Genomic DNA, 25722 nt, shown 5'->3' on the forward strand with positions numbered 1-25722 from the left:
CACGAAGCGCTAGGAAATTCGGATTCGGTGCGAATCAAATTTTCCCTAAGCTTCAGATCGAATTCCATTTTGTCAACTTCAATTTGCTTAACACTAGTTATGAATCAGAGGCAGTGTTTGTATGTGTTTTGTTCAGTTTTAGTGTTGGACTAAATAAACTACACAACTATGGAATTATTTCATATTTAATCAATGTATGGTGCTAATATTTGCTCCTGTATAGTGTTATAATTTAATAATTACTATACATACATGACATGTTGCGGATTTCCAAATCTGCACGGTAGGTCAATTTGCACAAGGAACAAAGAAGCAAAATGCACTTTGTCTAATCTCATACACCTTGCTGGTGCTGTATTGGGCTGACGAATGCGTGTGGAAAAACCTTGCATAATCGGCAATGTGTGCGGGTAGGCTATGTGTGACTGTGTTGTTTGTGCAATATTTCATTTGGGGCCCCACTTCAAATTTTGACCAGGTCCTCGGTTTGTCTAAAACCAGCCCAACCAGAGATAGATAGATAAAAAATTTTTTAAAAAGCAGCACACAAATCAGCGGGTGCAATCCCTCCAAAAAAACGGCGACCAAGGTCCCCTTGAATATATTAAAGAAAAGAAGGCAGCACGCCAAAAATTTTGTGAAAAAAAGTGGATGGTTTATTAACCCATCTAGCAGCAACGTTTCAGCTCTACTCAATGGAGCCTTTGTTTTCCTAGATAGATAGATAGATAGATAGATAGATAATAGATAGATAGATATGAAATACAGTAGATAGATATGTGATGCAGTAGATAGATAGATATGAGATACGATAGATAGATAGATAGATAGATAGATAGATAGATAGATAGATAGATAGATAGATAGATATACAGTAGATATTAGTGCCTGCCACAGACTTAGGCCTCTTTCACACTTGCGTTGTCCGGATCCGTCGTGCACTCCATTTGCCGGAGGTGCCCGCCGGATCCGGAAAAACGCAAGTGAACTGAAAGCATTTGAAGACGGATCCGTCTTCAAAATGTGTTCAGTGTTACTATGGTAGCCAGGACGCTATTAAAGTCCTGGCTGCCATAGTAGTAGTGGGGAGCGGGGAAGCAGTATACTTACCGTCCGTGCGGCTCCTGGGGCGCTCCAGAATTACGTCAGAGCGCCCCATGCGCATGGATCACATGATCCATGCGATCACGTCATCCATGCGTGTGGGGCGCCCTGACGTCACTCTGGAGCGCCCGGGGAGCCGCACGGACGGTAAGTATACTGCTCCCCCGCTCCCCACTACACTTTACCATGGCTGCCAGGACTTTAGCGTCTTGGCAGCCATGGTAACCATTCAGAAAAAGCTAAACGTCAGATCCGGCAATGCACCGAAACGACGTTTAGCTTAAGGCCGGATCCGGATTAATGCCTTTCAATGGGCATTAATTCCGGATCCGGCCTTGCGGCAAGTGTTCAGGATTTTTGGCCGGAGCAAAAAGCGCAGCATGCTGCGGTATTTTCTCCGGCCAAAAAACTTTCCGGTCCAGAACTGAAGACATCCTGATGCATCCTGAACTGATTTCTCTCCATTCAGAATGCATTGAGATAATCCTGATCAGGATTCTTCCGGCATAGAGCCCCGACGACGGAACTCTATGCCGGAAGAAAAGAACGCAGGTGTGAAAGAGCCCTGAGACGAGCGTGATATGCCATGGACTCCTATACACCGACCCCGGTTGTGTCCCCATTCCACAACCCCCTATTTCCCACATACTTTGGCAATACTAATGTATAATTTTAGACCTGCCAATAAACCTTTATTGATTGGTTGGTTGATTAATAGACAGATATGAGATAGATAGATAGATAGATAGATAGTGATTTCACTTATAAGGAGCCACAGATGTGGAAAACAGACGTAGTGTTCTTCACTGAGAAGCCGTCTGCCTGGCACACAGTCTTCTGCAGATATTATATTAACGTATCAAAGTGCGGCATCAACAGGGGCCGACAGATCAGGATAAAGGAAACAGGGGATGAGGAAGAAACTGTACTCACCATAAATCTATACAACACCGGCACCATTATGATACAAGGCAATGAGGACAACTTAACACAGTTTGAAAGAACCTTTCTTCATATCAAAAACCTGGCCCAAAAATACAAGTCAGAGGAAAAAGCAGAGACAACCCCCAAAGGCTTTAGGTCAGGATGCTTCCCACCCAACACCCGGCATTCTCAGAGACTGTTTATCTCAATTAGAAAGAGACTTCGTTCAATTCAAGGAAGAACTTCAAAGAAACCGAAGTGACAAAACTGCAAATGACAAAGCACTTAATGAAATTAAAAAAAATCAAATGTGAATTTTCAGCAGCTCTGGGAGAAATGCAATGTAAACTGCATGCACTACAACAAGAAAATAGAAAGCTAGAACAAGAGATAACAGAGCTAAAGACGCAGATACAGAATCAGGAAGGGGGGTCAGGGAAGAGCACAGACACAATGACAACCAGCATCCAGAACTTTATACCAAAGATCTATAACACATTAACAACACCAGAAATTAATGTAACCACACCAACCAATAGCGGATTGCTACACGTGGAGACAGAGCCAACAATTATTAGAACCCCAAGCACAAACCAACATGAAGACCCAGTAACAGGACCAAACAGAACCCAGGAAACCATCACCAAACAGCAAGCGGCCCGTAAGCCCCAATGTCCGGATACAGTACTAATCATAGACTTCAATGGGAAATACCTGAACATGAGGTGGCTTTTCCCAAAAGAAAGGGTTAAAAAAATGAATTGTGCAACAATCGAACAAGTCACAGCAGTTATCAACGATCCACACTTCACCAATCCAAACAATATCATCATACATACGGGTACAAACAACCTTCAAGACCATCAGCAGCAGATCGCAGAACAGCTGACCCAGCTGGCAAAAACTGCACAACAGAAGTTCCCGGCCAGTAAAATAATAGTGTCATCCCTGCTTCCCGGAAAGGATGTGCCCAACGATACCATCCAAACCATTAACACTGAACTAGCAGCTAAGATCAGCTCTGTGCCAAACGTCACCCTGGCACAACACCCCGCCATCAACCGCCTTTATCTATATGACAGCAAATACCTCAATAAGCAAGGAGTCAGCCTCCTGGCCAAACAAATGAAGGACATTGTACTAAACAGAACCCCCCGGTCTAGACCCTACACAGGCCTATTTGGAGACAACAGGGAAAGTCCACCGACAACACAAAGACTTCAAGTATCAAACGCCACACCACAGACAGGAAACAAGGCCCTGTACCCCAACGTGGGCCACCAGAGGCAAAAACCATGGAGGAAACCACCCGCCTCACACAGAGAAATACAGAGCAGAGACCTAGACGAGATAAAAAAAACCTGCTCAGAACTTTATGTAGAACATTCAAGTGACTGGACAACACAAGCCTTATCTATTATAACAGAACCAGTCAGACCCCCAGCTCATCCTATGAAACCCGCTCATTACAAGGTATAAGGACCCGCTATAACATCCTTTATAATCAGCAGCTGGAACATCCAAGGTCTAAACGCGTCAGCCTTTAGATGTAAAGTAAATGATCCAGACTTCACCCAGATTTTGAGAAACATTGATATTCAAATCCTTCTAGAAATGGACTAAGGCAGAGAGGGAGTCCCTGGCACCCACTGGATACAGGGAAATCTGTCCCAGCCCTGAAAAAGAAAACCACCAACTTGACCGCTGTTCGGGAGGAATACTAATGTGGTATAAAGTGGAGCTCCATGAGCAGATCAGACCAGTGAAATGGGGAAACAGTCATATCTGGATCAGAATAGACCGCTCCATCCTCACCTCCCAGTCCGACATCTACCTCTGTGTGGCCTACATACCACCACCTTACTACAACCCAGAATGCTTTGAGATCCTGCAAAGGGAAGCCGCCCACTATCAAACCCTGGGCAAAGTCCTTATCATGGGAGACCTCAGTGCCAGAACAGGCAGGGAAAGAGACTACCTGACCACAGATGGAAACATCTATATATATACAGTACAGACCAAAAGTTTGGACACACCTTCTCATTCAAAGAGTTTTCTTTATTTTCATCACTATGAAAATTGTAGATTCACACTGAAGGCATCAAAACTATGAATTAACACATGTGGAATTATATACATAACAAACAAGTGTGAAACAACTGAAAATATGTCATATTCTAGGTTCTTCAAAGTAGCCACCTTTTGCTTTGATTACTGCTTTGCACACTCTTGGCATTCTCTTGATGAGCTTCAAGAGGTAATCCCCTGAAATGGTTTTCACTTCACAGGTGTGCCCTGTCAGGTTTAATAAGTGGGATTTCTTGCCTTATAAATGGGGTTGGGACCATCAGTTGCGTTGAGGAGAAGTCAGGTGGATACACAGCTGATAGTCCTACTGAATAGACTGTTAGAATTTGTATTATGGCAAGAAAAAAGCAGCTAAGTAAAGAAAAACGAGTGGCCATCATTACTTTAAGAAATGAAGGTCAGTCAGTCAGCCGAAAAATTGGGAAAACTTTGAAAGTAAGGGCTATTTGACCATGAAGGAGAGTGATGGGGTGCTGCGCCAGATGACCTGGCCTCCACAGTCACCGGACCTGAACCCAATCGAGATGGTTTGAAGTGAGCTGGACTGCAGAGTGAAGGCAAAAGGGCCAACAAGTGCTAAGCATCTCTGGGAACTCCTTCAAGACTGTTGGAAGACCATTTCAGGTGACTACCTCTTGAAGCTCATCAGGAGAATGCCAAGAGTGTGCAAAGCAGTAATCAAAGCAAAAGGTGGCTACTTTGAAGAACCTAGAATATGACATATTCTCAGTTCTTTCACACTTGTTTGTTATGTATATAATTCCACATGTGTTAATTCATAGTTTTGATGCCTTCATAGTCATGAAAATAAAGAAAACTCTTTGAATGAGAAGGTGTGTCCAAACTTTTGGTCTGTACTGTACATAAATAATACATAATAAACAGATATATAGAAATACAGCCCGCCAGGTATCCAGGCCGCATTAGTAAAACTCTACAATGTTGTGCTGAGTGACGACTACTTCCCCCTGGGAAAACTCCTCAGCAGTATCCTGAATAAGAGGATCCTCAGCTTCCTCACCCAGCACAACATCCTCAGCAGAAGCCAAGCAGGCTTCATACCAAACCACCGCACCACGGACCACATCTACACCCTGCAGAGCCTCATAAAGAGCCATGTCCACAATACAAAGCATGGAAAGATCTATGCCTGCTTTGTGGACTTTAAGAAGGCCTTTGACTCTGTGTGGCATCCGGGCCTATTCCTGAAACTTCTTGAAAGTGGAATAGGAGGAAAAACATATGATGTCATCAGAAGTTCCTACACTGAGAACAGATGCAGTGTGAAAGTAAATGGGAGGAGAATGGCTTATTTCCGGCAGAGCCGAGGAGTCAGATAGGGCTGCAGCCTCAGTCCAACTCTGTTTAACATCTACATCAATGAGCTGGCTGCGTCTCTGGAGTCCTCCACAGCACCTAGTCTCACCCTCCATGACACCGAGGTGAAAATTCTCCTTTATGCAGATGATCTTCTGCTACTATTGCCAACTGAGAAAGGTCTCAAAGATAACCTGAAAATCCTGGAGAAGTTCAGTAACACGTGGGCACTGGCCATTAATCCAAAGAAAACCAACATCATGGTGTTCCAGAAAAGAAACCGAAAAGCAGCCGGGCGTCCTCCCTTCCTGCTAAACAACTGTCCAATTTCAGAAACCGACAGCTACACCTACCTGGGCCTAGAAATCAGCCAATCAGGGAGTTTTAAGAAAGCCATGGAAACACTGAAAGACAAGGCGAGCAAAACCTTCTATGCCATCAGAAGGCGTCTGTTTCACCTTAAAGCACCAGTGACCGTCTGGCTTAAAATCCTTGACACCATCTTCGCCACAATCCTCCTGTATGGCAGCGAAGTCTGGGGCCCAGACATATACCGTATTTTTCGCCCCATAAGACGCACTTTTTCCTCCGCAAAAATGGCGAGGGGGGGGGCTCGGGGCACACGGAATCTGTAGATGGCACAGTTAAGGGGTGGGGGTCTGTGGATGGCACTGTTATGGGCTGGGGGGGCACTGTGGATGGCACTGTTATGGGGTGGGGGGGTCTGTGGATGGCACATATATAACAGTGCCATCCACAGATCCCCCACCCCATAACAGTGCCATCCACAGTGCCCCCCCCAGCCCATAACAGTGCCATCCACAGACCCCCACCCCTTAACTGTGCCATCCACAGATCCCCCCCCGTAACAGTGCCAGCCACAGATCCCCCCCTGTAACAGTGTCCGTCATCCACAGATCCCCCCATAAGTGTCCGTCATCCACAGATCCCCCCATAAGTGTCCGTCATCCACAGATCCCCCCATAAGTGTCCGTCATCCACAGATCCCCCCCATAAGTGTCCGTCATCCACAGATCCCCCCATAAGTGTCCGTCATCCACAGATCCCCCCATAACAGTGTCCGTCATCCACAGATCCCCCCATAACAGTGTCCGTCATCCACAGATCCCCCCATAACAGTGTCCGTCATCCACAGATCCCCCCCATAACAGTGTCTGTCATCCACAGACCACCATTAGTTCCAAACCCACCAAAAGCACACCTTTTGGTTAAAAAATTTTTTTTTCTTATTTTCCTCCCCAAAAACCTAGGTGCGTCTTATAGGGCGAAAAATACGGTACCCAGACTGGGCAAAGTGGGACTCTGGGCCAACAGAACTATTCCACCTAGAACTCTGCAAACACTTTCTCCAGGTCCACAGGAGCACCTCGAACAGCGCCTGTCGAGCAGAACTGGGCAGATTCCCACTCTACTTTGCTGTACAAAAGAGGGCGCCCATCTTCATAGCAGCAGTCCCAGCTCCTACCATCATAAAGCCTTGCTACACCAAGAAGCCCCAGAAAAACAAAGCACCCTGCAACAAGTCACCCAATCCCAGCCTGCCCAAGCCACCAACCAACATAGCCTGACAAAGGGCAACATAGAGAGGACGATACACAAGTACAAAGAGGAGTATATTAGCGTCTGGAGGAACGACATAAGAACATCCCAGAAGCTGACAGTATACCAGAGCCTGCAGAGGGAGTACAAACTGGCCCCATATCTGGAGAAACTCCCTAATCCAAAAGACCGACAGATCCTGAGCCGGTACAGACTGAGCGCCCACAGCCTGCTCATTGAATCCGGGCGTCACTGACAGAGGTACATGCCCAGGGAGAGCAGACTGTGCCAGCAGTGCGACCAGGAGGCCGTGGAGGATGAGGCTCATTTCCTGCTGCGGTGCCCCAAATACTCAGCAGTGAGGGAGATTTACTTCAGGAGACTGTCTGATCTCTGCCCAGACTTCAGATCCATGGAGGAGGAAGAAAGACTCTCCATACTGCTGGGGGAGGAGGAGAACACAGCGGCCACAGCAGCACAATATATTACTGCCTGCCATAGACTGAGAGGAGCCTGATATACCATGGACTCCTATACCCCCACCCTGTATATGTCCCCATCCCCCAACCCTACCCAATTATTTCCCACTTGCTTTGGCAATGCTAAAATGTGTTTAGTCCTGCCAATAAAGCTTATTTGATTTTATTTGATTTTATTTGATTTGAGATAGATAGATAGATAGATAGATAGGTATTAAGGCCGATTAATTGGCCTGTATTTGTGGGAGGGGCGCCCTGCCCTATATCTGGCACGCACCTTTCTCCAGAGGGGACAGACGGCAGCAGTGTTCCTGTTACAGCCGGTGGCTTCAGCATCTCCTAGGCGACAGGGCGTCACTTCCGGTCGGCGCTTCCTCCTCCTCGTGCGGCGCGTAAGTAGCTGCTGCCTCAGCGCAGTATCGGCTCCTTAGTCCGGTCGGTGAGGTCGGTCCCTCTAAGGTATGAGAGGGACATCCCCACACCGGAACGGCAGTCTGGCAGCACGCCCCGCTCCCACGTGACTTGCACGCAGGTAGCAGGAGTCAGCGGGACTCCGTTCGTATATTTGCTGGGGCTACTCACATTAGGCTCTATCTTTCTGCATTGGGGGAGGCTTGTAAGGGAGTAAGGACGGGGGGAGGGGGGGGAATGTCAATGAGAAGGCTAGTCTTTGAGGGCGGAGTTTCAATCTGCCTGATTAATCACAGCCTAGCTGTTTTTAACTTTTCTGTCAAGACGAATTTTGTATAATCACCATGACTGTTATATGGGGGGCAAAGTCTGGCACGGGCCGCCGTGCTGTCAGTTAGGTAGGGGGTTAATGCCATACAGCGTGATGGTGATGAGTTGTTGGGGGTAGTACCCCCAGTAACAGGCGCCCCTAGACGTAGGCCAGCAGGGGCACGCCAGACCCTTCACATTGTATGGCATTTTATTTCATTGTTCTGTTTCAGATGGGCAGGTTTCTCATTTGCCTGTCTTCATACACTTGTCGCAATTTGCTTGCTACATAGATAGCTGTGTTTTATTTTTGCATATGCACGTCAGCCGTTCAGCCAACTCCGTGAGAACCCCGGCAATCTGACAATCGTGTCTCGTCACCCAGCTTCGGGTCACTTGAACGCAGACGCAAGCGTTGTTTAAAAAAAAAAAAAAAAAAGAAAATACCTATTCTGCTTAATTCGTGCGGACAGGTCTATTTCCACGGTTGGTTCCTTGTGTTCTCATATCAGCATCGTGTCCTGTTTCCGGTAAGGTCCTCCTTCTTTGTCTCCAATTTATTTTCCACTGTCACACGTCTCCTCTTTCTCCGTACCTCAGCTGTCAGGTGGTCACCAGGGTCAGTTACCTTTGCATGATGGTTTCTGCAGTGGCGGTGGTGGTGTCAAGGCACGGGTGGTAGTCAAATTGTTGCTAAACAGTGGTAGTGACGGTCCGTCTTTTTGCTTGTTTTACAGTCACAGAGAGCATGTCAGCTAGGTTGCCGGAAGACAAGTTGGTTAGGGTCCGCGCAGTCATTCACAGTTTCGTCACTGGTAGGGTCACCACCAAGGTGGAACTGCAGTCGTTGTTAGGCATGTAAATTTTGCGATGCGCGTCATTTCTCAGGGTAGGTTTTCGTAGCCAGATTGTTACCACTCCTCTCAGCAGCCCCCTGTCAGGATAGTCCAGTGTTCCTGGTCAGTCAAGCGCAAGCGGATTTGAGCATGTGGGACCACTTCTTGAGTCATTGGAATGGCGTGTCCATGTTTGTCCCGGCGGTCTCGCACAGCTCCCCCGTCATATTCTCCAACAGCGGGGTCAGCACTGGTTTCGCTGCTATTTTTGGCCCCCATTGGCTGAATGGGGCGTGGCCGGAGGAGATTTGCGAGGCCACGGGAATTTCCAGTCAACGGAGGCTAGGGACCTGTATCCCGTGGTGGCAGCAGCACATGTTTGGGGTAACCATTGGACAGGCCGTACTGTGGTCTAAATGACCAAGACCTCCCAGTCAGGTCCCCCTACCCAGGTCAAATTCTTCCCCCACGTCTCACAAATGGGGTCCGGTCCACGTCCTGCAGGAATTGTCAGGGGCACTGGCCGGTCGCGGCACTAACACCCCACTGTTACCCTTCGGGACAGCAGCGTTGTCCACCTCCCAATTCATAGCGCATGCGCGTATACTGGCGGTCAATCTAGGTTTTGACCCCCTCACGGTGTCAGGGCATTCGTTCAGGATTGGAGCAGCCTCGGCCGCTTCAGGAATCAGGTGCCAGCACACATTATCCGTAAGTTGGGCCGGTGGCGCTCGTCTGTGGCGCTCGCCGTTATGTTCCGAACCCCGTTAGCGAGATTTCTTGTGCCTTTCAGAATTTGGTGTTGTAATACGTCAATGAACACGCTTTGTATTTTCATGCTGGGTTTTTGGCCTCTTTCAGGTGTACTCTCGACGGAAGCGGTTATGGCACAACTCAAGCCGCTAGTTCTGTTGGGGCGTACATTAGGGGGTAGGTTCTTTCACACATAGCCCCGACCACAAGTATTAAGGCCGATTAATTGGCCTGTATTTGTGGGAGGGGCGCCCTGCCCTATATCTGGCACGCACCTTTCTCCAGAGGGGACAGACGGCAGCAGTGTTCCCCTCCCAGCCCGCCCTTTTCCTTTCACTCTCCTACAGGGTATGCCCTCTTTCAGGTGTACTCTCGACGGAAGCGGTTATGGCACAACTCAAGCCGCTAGTTCTGTTGGGGCGTACATTAGGGGGTAGGTTCTTTCACACATAGCCCCGACCACAAATAGATAGATATGTCCAAAGAACAAGGCAGCACTCCAAATTCTCACCCCCTCACGAGAATTTGGAGTGCTGCCTTGTTCTTTGGATGTATTTACAGTGGAGGAGAAGCCTGCCTTCCCTGAGGAGTTACACCTTATTCACACAGTCTGACTGTGCTGCTGCTCTATCTGATTTGTGATAGATAGATAGATAGATAGATAGATAGATAGATAGATAGATAGATAGATAGATAGATAGATAGATAGATAGATCAATAGTAGAGACAGGAGAACTGGCCATAGACTCTAAAGGGAAATGTTCCAGGGGGCCAATGACCAAGGGATTCCCTGAAGCCTCCTCATGGCCATTGACCAGGTACGTAATGATGTGAGGCTCTCAGTGTTGGTTAAGGTTTGTATGCTTTCCTTCTGAATTCAATTGTATCATCATCCTCTGGATGTGGCAGCTGGCGCTGATGATAAAAGAGGGCAGCTTCTGGGGTGGTATTTTGTGCTGCACTATGGTGTTGCTGACCCCACCTGCTTCTGTTGTCCCTGTCTACTTGTGTTAGCCCCATGTACTTGTGTTGCCCCGCCATCTGTCAACGTTGACCTGCCTACAACATAGGGCTACTTTTATGTTTTTTTTTTCAAGGGACACTTTAACTTCCCAGTCCACCCTTGAGTAGAGATGAGTGAAATTTTGAAATAAATTTCAGGTCCGATTAACACATGCTTACATTGTGGATTATACCTAATGACAAACACAACCCTGAAACATGAATCTAATGCTGTCTGTTACACACCAGGTCATGATTCTATTTGTCTTTCCATAGAAACCTTTCCCGGCATCATGAACATCTCTGATCCCATCACACTGGTTCTGTCCATCCTTTTATGCCTTTTTCTTGCCCTATTTTTCTATGGACGGAAAAGAAACGCTCATTATAATCTGCCCCCTGGGCCCAGACCATTACCAATCATTGGAAACCTGCACATTCTAGACCTGAAGAAACCGTATCTGACACTTCATCAGGTAAAATTCAGACTATATGATTATTCCATCCTGGTTCTGGTTCTGTCTCCTGGAAGCCATGAGAATATGATAAACTGCATACAGTATAGAAAGTCAGTATTTAAAACGAACCTGTTATGTTGACCATGGTACCTGATCTGCAGTCAGCCTGTTATATAACGAGGAGCTAAGCAGATGGATATATAGTTTTGTGGGAAAAGATTGAATATAACTAGTATTTTATTTATTTAAATCCCTCTTTATTCTGGGTTAGAAGTCAAGTATGCGGTCCTAATCTGTGACTGAGCTCTACATATATGCTCACTCTGCCCACTGGACACCAAAGCCCACAATGAGGGGGGATTTCAATCAATAAGTAACCAGTTATACTGAATCTTTTTGCACAATGCAATATATCAATCTGCTCAGCTCCTTCTGCTGAATAACATGATGCTGGTAGATTATACAGCATTTTCATGGTGACAGGTTCCCTTTAAAGAGACTGTACTTGGTGTAATTATTTTTGTTGAAGGTTCAGCAATAATTTTGTATGGATTCTGGCAGCATTTATTTGAAGGGGTATCCCCATCTGGGACATATCACTAGGATATTCCATCAGTGTTAGATAGGTGTGGGCCCAACCTCTGTGACCTGCTCCTTTCTCCAGAATGAGGTCCCACGAACTGATGAGAGAGCCCACCAAACAAGTGTGGCCACCCTGCATACACCGCTATAGAGTTCCAAAATTAGTTGAGTGCTAAACAGCTTATCCCCCCCAAAAAAATAAGCCTCATATGGCTTTATGAATGGAAAATGTAAAAAGTTATGGCTATTGGAACAATGGGAGGAAAAAACAAAAATGCAAAACAAAACATGGGTCCCCTATTATAAGCTCAAAAATGGACTGGGAAAAAATATAAAAATGTACACATTAAAATTGTAAATGGCTCTGTTCAGTCAAATGGAAAACTACTGAAAGAACAGAAATATTTTTGTAACACTATAGACATGAATCCCTTTAAAAAAAATATACAACTATATTAAACTATACAAATATATACTATGAACCGGCTGATATTTCACTGCTACTGTTAATACCAGATGGGTCAAACATGGTGGATAGATCAAACAAGGCTGTTGGATTATTGCCATAAGGGACAGGAGCCTGAAAACTATTAGCTGCTGTATAATATGTTAACCAAACAGGGGTTGTTGCAGGCATGGGGTTTGGCTGGTTAGATGTGGGACACAATATGGCAATTATTGGTCTTATGGCCTGCAATCTCCTGAAAATACCCCTTTTGTATGATAATTACATAAAGGGACAACATGGAACCAGTAGTTGACCACTATACACATTTACCTAATAAAGTTAGACTTACCTTTAACCCTTGCATCCTGAAACTACATATCAAGAGTACCTCGTGGTGCAGCAGGTGACCGGCAGTTGGATCCAACGAAATAATCAAAGAGGAGTCAAAAACTGTCATGGCGCATCCCTAGAGTGAGAGAAGAAGAAAGCCTCCCTCTCCCAGTTGCAAACCCACTTCTCCAACCCCAACATAGAAACTGCAAAGGATGATTTGGAAGAAGTGAAGCCAGCAAAAGATGAGGATGGTTATCATTATGATCTGGCCCCCCTGCAAAATTAAAAGCTCTCTGCAACACTGTCCCTAGTGCATAAGCGCTTTTCACGTCTCTCCCTATGCTCAGCTCACAGGTGAAATGGCGGAGACTGTGCGGCATGAGGCTTTTATAGGGCTGTGACATCACAGGGGATGGCTCTCGGCTGATTGGCTAGCTGCACGGCATTATGAGTCATATCGCGTTCCTGGGCTTCTTACTTTCACTTTGTACCACTTGCAGCAGCCATTTTAGAAAAAATCCAATTCATTACCACAAAGCACAAGGAAATTCGGCATTGTGATGAAGAGATTTTTTTTCCTAAACTTCGGATCGAATCCACTCCTGATGCTTCAATTCGATCAATACTAGCCATCAGTGTCTGATCAGTGGCGGTCCAAAACCCGGGACTTCACCGCCTTCACACAGCTCACCAAGCCCAGCGCCGTACATTATATTACAGCTGTGCCTTGTATTGCACTCAGTCCTATTCACCTAGGCCACATGAACGATGAACGTGTCGTTACTGGCCTAGAAAAAGCAGCAAGAAGGCTAGGGCGCTCATAGGAGCGCTGCAGCCTCCTCAAACAGCTGATCAGTGGGGTTCCTGGTTGTCGGACCGCCACCGATCAGATACTGATGAACTATTCGGAGGACAGTTCACCAGTATAAAAATCCTGAAAAAACCTGTTTAAACCAAGTGGAGTAGGAATGCTGACCACCAAAACAGGAGGTTGTTCTGTTAGGCTGGTTTCACACGGGCATTGCGGGAAAAGGTGCGGGTGCGTTGCGGAAACATGAGGCGCGAGTGCAAAACATTGTAATGCGTTTTGCACGCGCGTGAGAAAAATCGGCATGATTGGTACCCAAACCCGAACTTCTTCACAGAAGTTCGGGCTTGGGTTAGGTATTCTGTAGATTGTATTATTTTCCCTTATAACATGGTTATAAGGGAAAATAATAGCATTCTGAATACAGAATACACAGTACAATAGCGCTGGAGGGGTTAAATTTTTTTTTTAACTCACCTTAATCCACTTGCCCGGCTTCTCTTCTGTCTTCTTCTTTGCTGTGTGCAGCAAAAGGACCTGTGGTGACGTCACTCCGGTCGTCACATGGTCCGTCACATGATCTTTTGCCATGGTGATGGATCATGTGATGACCGCAGTGATGTCACCACAGGTCCTTTTCCTGCACACAGCAAAGAAGAAGACAGAAGAGATGAAAATTGCTTCTAAAATTCTAATAAGCCTTCTAACGTCCGAAAAAAATTAAATGACATTTACAAAATGATGCCAACATAAAGTAGACATATGGGGAATGTTAAGTAATAAATATTGTATGGTATCACTATCTGTTTTAAAAGCAGAGAAATTGAAATTCTGAAAATTTGGGATTTTTTCATAAATAAAGGTGAAATATATTGACTCAAATTTATGACAATCATGAAGTACAATGTGTCACGAGAAAACAGTCTCTGAATGGCTTGGATAAGTAAAAGCGTTCCAAAGCTATTACCACATAAAGTGACACATGTCAGATTTGCAAAATTAGGCCTGGTCAGGAAGGGGGTAAATGGCCCGGTCTGGAAGTAGTTAAGGGATTACATACCGTAATAATCCTCATGTAGTAATTTGAGCTGCAGATAAAGGCGGTTCAATTGTGGTCACAGATAAAAGCCTGTAGGTGCAGGAAATTCTAAAACTATTGGCAGATAATTAGGTGTAATGCAGATGAGATGAAAATGTAATGTTCAGGAACCAACTTGTGGCGCTGCTACAGGAGGGAATGACAATTGGCATACTTGGGCCTCATGCACACGACTGTTCCGTTTTTTGCAGTCCGCAAACCGTGGATCCGCCCATTGTAGAAATGCCTATTCTTGTCCACAAAATGGACAAGAATAGGACATGCTATATTTTTTTGGCGGGGCCTCGGAACGGAGCAACGGATGCGGACAGCACATGGAGTGATGTCCGCATCTTTTGCAGTCCCATTGAAGTGAATGGGTCCACACCCGAGCTGCAAAAACTGCGGCTCGGATGCGGACCCGAAAAACGGTCGTGTGCATGAGGCCTTACAGAACAACAACTTTAGCATCTCAACATTGAATCCTCTATATGTCCAATATGCAATACTTTGCTGAAATTACAAAAAAAAATTCTCAGCATGAAGACCCAAATTTTCGTCCATAGGATCAATGAGAGACTCTGTGAGGGGTTAGACAGATATCTACAACCACTTGTGCGAAGAAGTCCTGACATTCAAGGAGTATGTCAAGAACAATATTTTTGGATCACCATTAGAGTTGAGCAAACACCTGGATGTTCGGGTTCGAAAAATTCGGCCGAACTTCCCGGAAATGTTAGGGTTCGGGATCCGAACCCGACCCGAACTTCGTCCCGAACCCGAACCCCATTGAAGTCAATGGGGACCCGAACTTTTGGGCACTAAAAAGGCTGTAAAACAGCCCAGGAAAGAGGACTGCAAAAGGCAGCAACATGTAGGTAAATCCCCTGCAAACAAATGTGGATAGGGAAATGAATTAAAATAAAAAAAAAAAAAATAAAAATTAACCAATATCAATTGGACAGAGGTCCCATAGCAGAGAATCTGGCTTCATGTCAGCAGAGAATCAGTCTCTTCATGCCATAGCAGAGAATCTGGCTTCATGTCAGCGCAGAATCAGTCTTCATGTCATAGCAGAGAATCAGGCTTCACGTCACCCAACACTGGAACAGGCCACTGTCACACATTTAGGCCCAGGCACCCAGACAGAGGAGAGAGGTCCCGTAACAGAGAATCAGGCCTTATGTCAGCACAGAATCTGTCTTCATGTCATAGCAGAGAATCAGGCTTCACGTCACCCACCACTGGAACAGGCCACTGTCACACATTTAGGCCCAGGCACCCAGGCAGAGGAGAGAGGTCCCGTAACAGAGAATCAGGCCTTATGTCAGCCCAGAATCTGTCTTCATGTCATAGCAGAGAATCAGGCATCACGTCACCCACCACTGGAACAGGCCACTGTCACACATTTAGGCCCAGGCACCCAGACAGAGGAGAGAGGTCCCGTAACAGAGAATCAGGCCTTATGTCAGCACAGAATCTGTCTTCATGTCACAGCAGAGAATCAGGCATCACGTCACCCACCACTGGAACAGGCCACTGTCACACATTTAGGCCCAGGCACCCAGGCAGAGGAGAGAGGTCCCGTAACAGAGAATCAGGCCTTATGTCTGCGCAGAATCTGTCTCCATGTCATAGCAGAGAATCAGGCTTCACGTCACCCACCACTGGAACAGGCCACTGTCACATATTTAGGCCCAGGCACCCAGGCAGAGGAGAGAGGTCCCGTAACAGAGAATCAGGCCTTATGTCAGCGCAGAATCTGTCTTCATGTCATAGCAGAGAATCAGGCTTCACGTCACCCACCACTGGAACAGGCCACTGTCACATATTTAGGCCCAGGCACCCAGGCAGAGGAGAAAGGTCCCGTAACAGAGAATCTGGCCTTATGTCAGCACAGAATCAATCTTCATGTCATAGCAGAGAATCAGGCTTCATGTCACCCACCACTGGAACAGGCCACTGTCACATATTTAGGCCCAGGCACCCAGGCAGAGGAGAGATGTCCCGTAACAGAGAATCTGGCCTTATGTCAGCGCAGAATCAGTCTTCATGTCATAGCAGAGAATCAGGCTTCACGTCACCCACCACTGGAACAGGCCACTGTCACATATTTAGGCCCAGGAACCCAGGCAGAGGAGAGAGGTCCCGTAACAGAGAATCTGGCCTTATGTCAGCGCAGAATCAGTCTTCATGTCATAGCAGAGAATCAGGCTTCACGTCACCCACCACTGGAACAGGCCACTGTCACATATTTAGGCCCAGGCACCCAGGCAGAGGAGAGAGGTCCCGTAGCAGAAATTCAGGCCTTATGTCAGCACAGAATCTGTCTTCATGTCATAGCAGAGAATCAGGCATCACGTCACCCACCACTGGAACAGGCCACTGTCACATATTTAGGCCCAGGCACCCAGGCAGAGGAGAGAGGTCCCGTAACAGAGAATCAGGCCTTATGTCAGCACAGAATCTGTCTTCATGTCATAGCAGAGAATCAGGCTTCACGTCACCCACCACTGAAACAGGCCACTGTCACACATTTAGGCCCAGGCACCCAGGCAGAGGAGAGAGGTCCCGTAACAGAGAATCTGGCCTTATGTCAGCGCAGAATCAGTCTTCATGTCATAGCAGAGAATCAGGCTTCACGTCACCCACCACTGGAACAGGCCACTGTCACATATTTAGGCCCAGGCACCCAGGCAGAGGAGAGAGGTCCCGTAACAGAGAATCTGGCCTTATGTCAGCGCAGAATCAGTCTTCATGTCATAGCAGAGAATCAGGCTTCACGTCACCCACCACTGGAACAGGCCACTGTCACACATTTAGGCCCAGGCACCCAGACAGAGGAGAGAGGTCCCGTAACAGAGAATCAGGCCTTATGTCAGCACAGAATCTGTCTTCATGTCATAGCAGAGAATCAGGCATTACGTCACCCACCACTGGAACAGGCCACTGTCACACATTTAGGCCCAGGCACCCAGGCAGAGGAGAGAGGTCCCGCAACAGAGAATCAGGCCATATGTCAGCACAGAATCTGTCTTCATGTCATAGCAGAGAATCAGGCTTCACGTCACCCACCACTGGAACAGGCCACTGTCACACATTTAGGCCCAGGCACCCAGGCAGAGGAGAGAGGTCCCGTAACAGAGAATCAGGCCTTATGTCAGCGCAGAATCTGTCTTCATGTCATAGCAGAGAATCAGGCATCACGTCACCCACCACTGGAACAGGCCACTGTCACATATTTAGGCCCAGGCACCCAGGCAGAGGAGAGAGGTCCCGTAACAGAGAATCAGGCCTTATGTCAGCGCAGAATCTGTCTTCATGTCATAGCAGAGAATCAGGCTTCACGTCACCCACCACTGGAACAGGCCACTGTCACATATTTAGGCCCAGGCACCCAGGCAGAGAGGTCCCGTAACAGAGAATCTGGCCTTATGTCAGCACAGAATCAGTCTTCATGTCATAGCAGAGAATCAGGCTTCACGTCACCCACCACTGGAACAGGCCACTGTCACACATTTAGGCCCAGGCACCCAGGCAGAGGAGAGAGGTCCCGTAACAGAGAATCTGGCCTTATGTCAGCGCAGAATCAGTCTTCATGTCATAGCAGAGAATCAGGCTTCACGTCACCCACCACTGGAACAGGCCACTGTCACATATTTAGGCCCAGGCACCCAGGCAGAGGAGAGAGGTCCCGTAACAGAGAATCAGGCCTTATGTCAGCACAGAATCAGTCTTCATGTCATAGCAGAGAATCAGGCATCACGTCACCCACCACTGGAACAGGCCACTGTCGCACATTTAGGCCCAGGCACCCAGGCAGAGGAGAGAGGTCCCGTAACAGAGAATCAGGCCTTATGTCAGCACAGAATCTGTCTTCATGCCATAGCAGAGAATCAGGCTTCACGTCACCCACCACTGGAACAGGCCACTGTCACACATTTAGGCCCAGGCACCCAGGCAGAGGAGAGAGGTCCCGTAACAAAGAATATGGCCTTATGTCATCGCAGAATCAGTCTTCATGTCATAGCAAAGAATCAGGCTTCACGTCACCCACCACTGGAACAGGCCACTGTCACACATTTAGGCCCAGGCACCCAGACAGAGGAGAGAGGTCCCGTAACAGAGAATCAGGCCTTATGTCAGCACAGAATCTGTCTTCATGTCATAGCAGAGAATCAGGCATCACGTCACCCACCACTGGAACAGGCCACTGTCACACATTTAGGCCCAGGCACCCAGGCAGAGGAGAGAGGTCCCGTAACAGAGAATCAGGCCATATGTCAGCACAGAATCTGTCTTCATGTCATAGCAGAGAATCAGGCTTCACGTCACCCACCACTGGAACAGGCCACTGTCACACATTTAGACCCAGGCACCCAGGCAGAGGAGAGAGGTCCCGTAACAGAGAATCTGGCCTTATGTCAGCACAGAATCAGTCTTCATGTCATAGCAGAGAATCAGGCTTCACGTCACCCACCACTGGAACAGGCCACTGTCACACATTTAGGCCCAGGCACCCAGACAGAGGAGAGAGGTCCCGTAACAGAGAATCAGGCCTTATGTCAGCACAGAATCTGTCTTCGTGACATAGCAGAGAATCAGGCATCACGTCACCCACCACTGGAACAGGCCACTGTCACACATTTAGGCCCAGGCACCCAGGCAGAGGAGAGAGGTCCCGTAACAGAGAATCAGGCCTTATGTCAGCGCAGAATCTGTCTTCATGTCATAGCAGAGAATCAGGCTTCACGTCACCCACCACTGGAACAGGCCACTGTCACATATTTAGGCCCAGGCACCCAGGCAGAGGAGAGAGGTCCCGTAACAGAGAATCAGGCCTTATGTCAGCGCAGAATCTGTCTTCATGTCATAGCAGAGAATCAGGCTTCACGTCACCCACCACTGGAACAGGCCACTGTCACATATTTAGGCCCAGGCACCCAGGCAGAGGAGAGAGGTCCCGTAACAGAGAATCAGGCCTTATGTCAGCGCAGAATCAGTCTTTATGTCATAGCAGAGAATCAGGCTTCACGTAACCCACCACTGGAACAGGCCACTGTCACATATTTAGGCCCAGGCACCCAGGCAGAGAGGTCCTGTAACAGAGAATCTGGCCTTATGTCAGCACAGAATCAGTCTTCATGTCATAGCAGAGAATCAGGCTTCACGTCACCCACCACTGGAACAGGCCACAGTCACATATTTAGGCCCAGGCACCCAGGCAGAGGAGAGAGGTCCCGTAAAAGAGAATCTGGCCTTATGTCAGTGCAGAATCAGTCTTCATGTCATAGCAGAGAATTAGGCTTCACGTCACCCACCACTGGAACAGGCCACTGTCACATATTTAGGCCCAGGCACCCAGGCAGAGGAGAGAGGTCCTGCAACAGAGAATCTGGCCTTATGTCAGCGCAGAATCAGTCTTCATGTCATAGCAGAGAATCAGGCTTCACGTCACCCACCACTGGAACAGGCCACTGTCACATATTTAGGCCCAGGCACCCAGGCAGAGGAGAGAGGTCCCGTAACAGAGAATCAGGCCTTATGTCAGCGCAGAATCTGTCTTCATGTCATAGCAGAGAATCAGGCTTCACGTCACCCACCACTGGAACAGGACACTGTCACACATTTAGGCCCAGGCACCCAGACAGAGGAGAGAGGTCCCGTAACAGAGAATCAGGCATTATGTCAGCACAGAATCTGTCTTCATGTCATAGCAGAGAATCAGGCATCACGTCACCCACCACTGGAACAGGCCACTGTCACACATTTAGGCCCAGGCACCCAGGCAGAGGAGAGAGGTCCCGTAACAGAGAATCAGGCCTTATATCAGCACAGAATCTGTCTTCATGTCATAGCAGAGAATCAGGCTTCACGTCACCCACCACTGGAACAGGCCATTGTCACACATTTAGGCCCAGGCACCCAGGCAGAGGAGAGAGGTCCCGTAACAGAGAATCTGGCCTTATGTCAGCGCAGAATCAGTCTTCATGTCTTAGCACAGAATCAGGCTTCACGTCACCCACCACTGGAACAGGCCACTGTCACATATTTAGGCCCAGGCACCCAGGCAGAGGAGAGAGATCCCGTAGCAGAAATTCAGGCCTTATGTCAGCACAGAATCTGTCTTCATGTCATAGCAGAGAATCAGGCATCACGTCACCCACCACTGGAACAGGCCACTGTCGCACATTTAGGCCCAGGCACCCAGGCAGAGGAGAGAGGTCCCGTAACAGAGAATCAGGCCTTATGTCAGCACAGAATCTGTCTTCATGTCATAGCAGAGAATCAGGCTTCACGTCACCCACCACTGGAACAGGCCACTGTCACACATTTAGGCCCAGGCACCCAGGCAGAGGAGAGAGGTCCCGTTACAGAGAATCTGGCCTTATGTCAGCGCAGAATCAGTCTTCATGTCATAGCAGAGAATCAGGCTTCACGTCACCCACCACTGGAACAGGCCACTGTCACATATTTAGGCACAGGCACCCAGGCAGAGGAGAGAGGTCCCGTAACAGAGAATCAGGCCTTATGTCAGCACAGAATCTGTCTTCATGTCATAGCAGAGAATCAGGCATCACGTCACCCACCACTGGAACAGGCCACTGTCGCACATTTAGGCCCAGGCACCCAGGCAGAGGAGAGAGGTCCCGTAACAGAGATTCAGGCCTTATGTCAGCACAGAATCTGTCTTCATGTCATAGCAGAGAATCAGGCTTCACGTCACCCACCACTGGAACAGGCCACTGTCACACATTTAGGCCCAGGCACCCAGGCAGAGGAGAGAGGTCCCGTAACAGAGAATCAGGCCTTATGTCAGCGCAGAATCAGTCTTCATGTCATAGCAGAGAATCAGGCTTCACGTTACCCACCACTGGAACAGGCCACTGTCACATATTTAGGCCCAGGCACCCAGGCAGAGAGGTCCCGTAACAGAGAATCAGGCCTTATGTCAGCACAGAATCAGTCTTCATGTCATAGCAGAGAATCAGGCTTCACGTCACCCACCACTGGAACAGTCCACTGTCACACATTTAGGCCCAGGCACCCAGGCAGAGGAGAGAGGTCCCGTAACAGAGAATCTGGCCTTATGTCAGCGCAGAATCAGTCTTCATGTCATAGCAGAGAATCAGGCTTCACGTCACCCACCACTGGAACAGGCCACTGTCACATATTTAGGCCCAGGCACCCAGGCAGAGGAGAGAGGTCCCGTAACAGAGAATCAGGCATTATGTCAGCACGGAATCTGTCTTCATGTCATAGCAGAGAATCTGGCCTTATGTCAGCGCAGAATCAGTCTTCATGTCATAGCAGAGAATCAGGCTTCACGTCACCCACCACTGGAACAGGCCACTGTCACATATTTAGGCCCAGGCACCCAGGCAGAGGAGAGAGGTCCCGTAACAGAGAATCAGGCCTTATGTCAGCACAGAATCTGTCTTCATGTCATAGCAGAGAATCAGGCTTCACGTTATCCACCACTGGAACAGGCCACTGTCACACATTTAGGCCCAGGCACCCAGGCAGAGGAGAGAGGTCCCGTAACAGAGAATCTGGCCGTATGTCAGCGCAGAATCAGTCTTCATGTCATAGCAGAGAATCAGGCTTCACGTTACCCACCACTGGAACAGGCCACTGTCACACATTTAGGCCCAGGCACCCAGACAGAGGAGAGAGGTCCCGTAACAGAGAATCAGGCATTATGTCAGCACAGAATCTGTCTTCATGTCATAGCAGAGAATCAGGCTTCACGTCACCCACCACTGGAACAGGCCACTGTCACACATTTAGGACCAGGCACCCAGGCAGAGGAGAGAGGTCCCGTAACAGAGAATCAGGCCATATGTCAGCACAGAATCTGTCTTCATGTCATAGCAGAGAATCAGGCTTCACGTCACCCACCACTGGAACAGGCCACTGTCAAACATTTAGGCCCAGGCACCCAGGCAGAGGAGAGACGTCCCGTAACAGAGAATCGGCCTTATGTCAGCGCAGAATCAGTCTTCATGTCATAGCAGAGAATCAGGCTTCACGTCACCCACCACTGGAACAGGCCACTGTCACACATTTAGGCCCAGGCACCCAGACAGAGGAGAGAGGTCCCGTAACAGAGAATCAGGCCTTTGGTCAGCACAGAATCTGTCTTCGTGTCATAGCAGAGAATCAGGCATCACGTCACCCACCACTGGAACAGGCCACTGTCACACATTTAGGCCCAGGCACCCAGGCAGAGGAGAGAGGTCCCGTAACAGAGAATCTGGCCTTATGTCAGCGCAGAATCTGTCTTCATGTCATAGCAGAGAATCAGGCTTCACGTCACCCACCACTGGAACAGGCCACTGTCACACATTTAGGCCCAGGCACCCAGGCAGAGGAGAGAGGTCCCGTAACAGAGAATCTGGCCTTATGTCAGCGCAGAATCTGTCTTCATGTCATAGCAGAGAATCAGGCTTCACGTCACCCACCACTGGAACAGGCCACTGTCACACATTTAGGCCCAGGCACCCAGGCAGAGGAGAGAGGTCCCGTAACAGAGAATCAGGCCTTATGTCAGCGCAGAATCTGTCTTCATGTCATAGCAGAGAATCAGGCTTCACGTCACCCACCACTGGAACAGGCCACTGTCACATATTTAGGCCCAGGCACCCAGGCAGAGAGAGGTCCCGTAACAGAGAATCTGGCCTTATGTCAGCGCAGAATCTGTCTTCATGTCATAGCAGAGAATCAGGCTTCACGTCACCCACCACTGGAACAGGCCACTGTCACATATTTAGGCCCAGGCACTCAGGCAGAGGAGAGAGGTCCCGTAACAGAGAATCTGGCCTTATGTCAGCGCAGAATCTGTCTTCATGTCATAGCAGAGAATCAGGCTTCACGTCACCCACCACTGGAACAGGCCACTGTCACATATTTAGGCCCAGGCACCCAGGCAGAGGAGAGAGGTCCCGTAACAGAGAATCTGGCCTTATGTCAGCGCAGAATCAGTATTCATGTCATAGCAGAGAATCAGGCTTCACGTCACCCACCACTGGAACAGGCCACTGTCACATATTTAGGCCCAGGCACCCAGGCAGAGGAGAGAGGTCCCGTAACAGAGAATCTGGCCTTATGTCAGCGCAGAATCTGTCTTCATGTCATAGCAGAGAATCAGGCTTCACGTCACCCACCACTGGAACAGGCCACTGTCACACATTTAGGCCCAGGCACCCAGACAGAGGAGAGAGGTCCTGTAACAGAGAATCTGGCCTTATGTCAGCACAGAATCTGTCTTCATGTCATAGCAGAGAATCAGGCATCACGTCACCCACCACTGGAACAGGCCACTGTCACACATTTAGGCCCAGGCACCCAGGCAGAGGAGAGAGGTCCCGTAACAGAGAATCTGGCCTTATGTCAGCACAGAATCTGTCTTCATGTCATAGCAGAGAATCAGGCTTCACGTCACCCACCACTGGAACAGGCCACTGTCACACATTTAGGCCCAGGCACCCAGGCAGAGGAGAGAGGTCCCGTAACAGAGAATCTGGCCTTATGTCAGCGCAGAATCAGTCTTCATGTCATAGCAGAGAATCAGGCTTCACGTCACCCACCACTGGAACAGGCCACTGTCACACATTTAGGCCCAGGCACCCAGACAGAGGAGAGAGGTCCCGTAACAGAGAATCTGGCCTTATGTCAGCACAGAATCTGTCTTCATGTCATAGCAGAGAATCAGGCTTCACGTCACCCACCACTGGAACAGGCCACTGTCACACATTTAGGCCCAGGCACCCAGGCAGAGGAGAGAGGTCCCGTAACAGAGAATCTGGCCTTATGTCAGCGCAGAATCAGTCTTCATGTCATAGCAGAGAATCAGGCTTCACGTCACCCACCACTGGAACAGGCCACTGTCACACATTTAGGCCCAGGCACCCAGGCAGAGGAGAGAGGTCCCGTAACAGAGAATCAGGCCTTATGTCAGCACAGAATCTGTCTTCATGTCATAGCAGAGAATCAGGCTTCACGTCACCCACCACTGGAACAGGCCACTGTCACACATTTAGGCCCAGGCAGAGGAGAGAGGTCCCGTAACAGAGAATCTGGCCTTATGTCAGCGCAGAATCAGTCTTCATGTCATAGCAGAGAATCAGGCTTCACGTCACCCACCACTGGAACAGGCCACTGTCACACATTTAGGCCCAGGCACCCAGACAGAGGAGAGAGGTCCCGTAACAGAGAATCTGGCCTTATGTCAGCACAGAATCTGTATTCATGTCATAGCAGAGAATCAGGCTTCACGTCACCCACCACTGGAACAGGCCACTGTCACACATTTAGGCCCAGGCACCCAGGCAGAGGAGAGAGGTCCCGTAACAGAGAATCTGGCCTTATGTCAGCGCAGAATCTGTCTTCATGTCATAGCAGAGAATCAGGCTTCACGTCACCCACCACTGGAACAGGCCACTGTCACATATTTAGGCCCAGGCACCCATGCAGAGGAGAGAGGTCCCGTAACAGAGAATCAGGCCTTATGTCAGCGCAGAATCTGTCTTCATGTCATAGCAGAGAATCAGGCTTCACGTCACCCACCACTGGAACAGGCCACTGTCACATATTTAGGCCCAGGCACCCAGGCAGAGGAGAGAGGTCCCGTAACAGAGAATCTGGCCTTATGTCAGCGCAGAATCAGTCTTCATGTCATAGCAGAGAATCAGGCTTCACGTCACCCACCACTGGAACAGGCCACTGTCACACATTTAGGCCCAGGCACCCAGGCAGAGGAGAGAGGTCCCGTAACAGAGAATCTGGCCTTATGTCAGCGCAGAATCTGTCTTCATGTCATAGCAGAGAATCAGGCTTCACGTCACCCACCACTGGAACAGGCCACTGTCACACATTTAGGCCCAGGCACCCAGGCAGAGGAGAGAGGTCCCGTAACAGAGAATCTGGCCTTATGTCAGCGCAGAATCTGTCTTCATGTCATAGCAGAGAATCAGGCTTCACGTCACCCACCACTGGAACAGGCCACTGTCACACATTTAGGCCCAGGCACCCAGGCAGAGGAGAGAGGTCCCGTAACAGAGAATCTGGCCTTATGTCAGCGCAGAATCTGTCTTCATGTCATAGCAGAGAATCAGGCTTCACGTCACCCACCACTGGAACAGGCCACTGTCACACATTTAGGCCCAGGCACCCAGGCAGAGGAGAGAGGTCCCGTAACAGAGAATCTGGCCTTATGTCAGCGCAGAATCA

At 48.7% G+C, this 25722-nt stretch overlaps 1 protein-coding gene across 2 annotated transcripts in view; it reads left to right on the forward strand.

Annotated features, from left to right (window-relative positions):
* The window catches only part of LOC120997261 (cytochrome P450 2C5-like), a 99611-nt gene that overhangs the window by 17308 nt on the left and 56581 nt on the right, over positions 1–25722 (forward strand). For both annotated transcript variants that reach the window (XM_040427276.1, XM_040427277.1), the window contains exon 2: positions 11060–11259. In XM_040427276.1, the coding sequence (XP_040283210.1) occupies positions 11077–11259 (183 nt within the window). In that variant the 5' untranslated portion in view covers positions 11060–11076. The remainder of the gene's footprint in view (positions 1–11059; positions 11260–25722) is intronic.

This window comes from Bufo bufo, chromosome 4 (genome assembly GCF_905171765.1).
Source record: "Bufo bufo chromosome 4, aBufBuf1.1, whole genome shotgun sequence".
Lineage (NCBI taxonomy): Eukaryota > Metazoa > Chordata > Amphibia > Anura > Bufonidae > Bufo > Bufo bufo.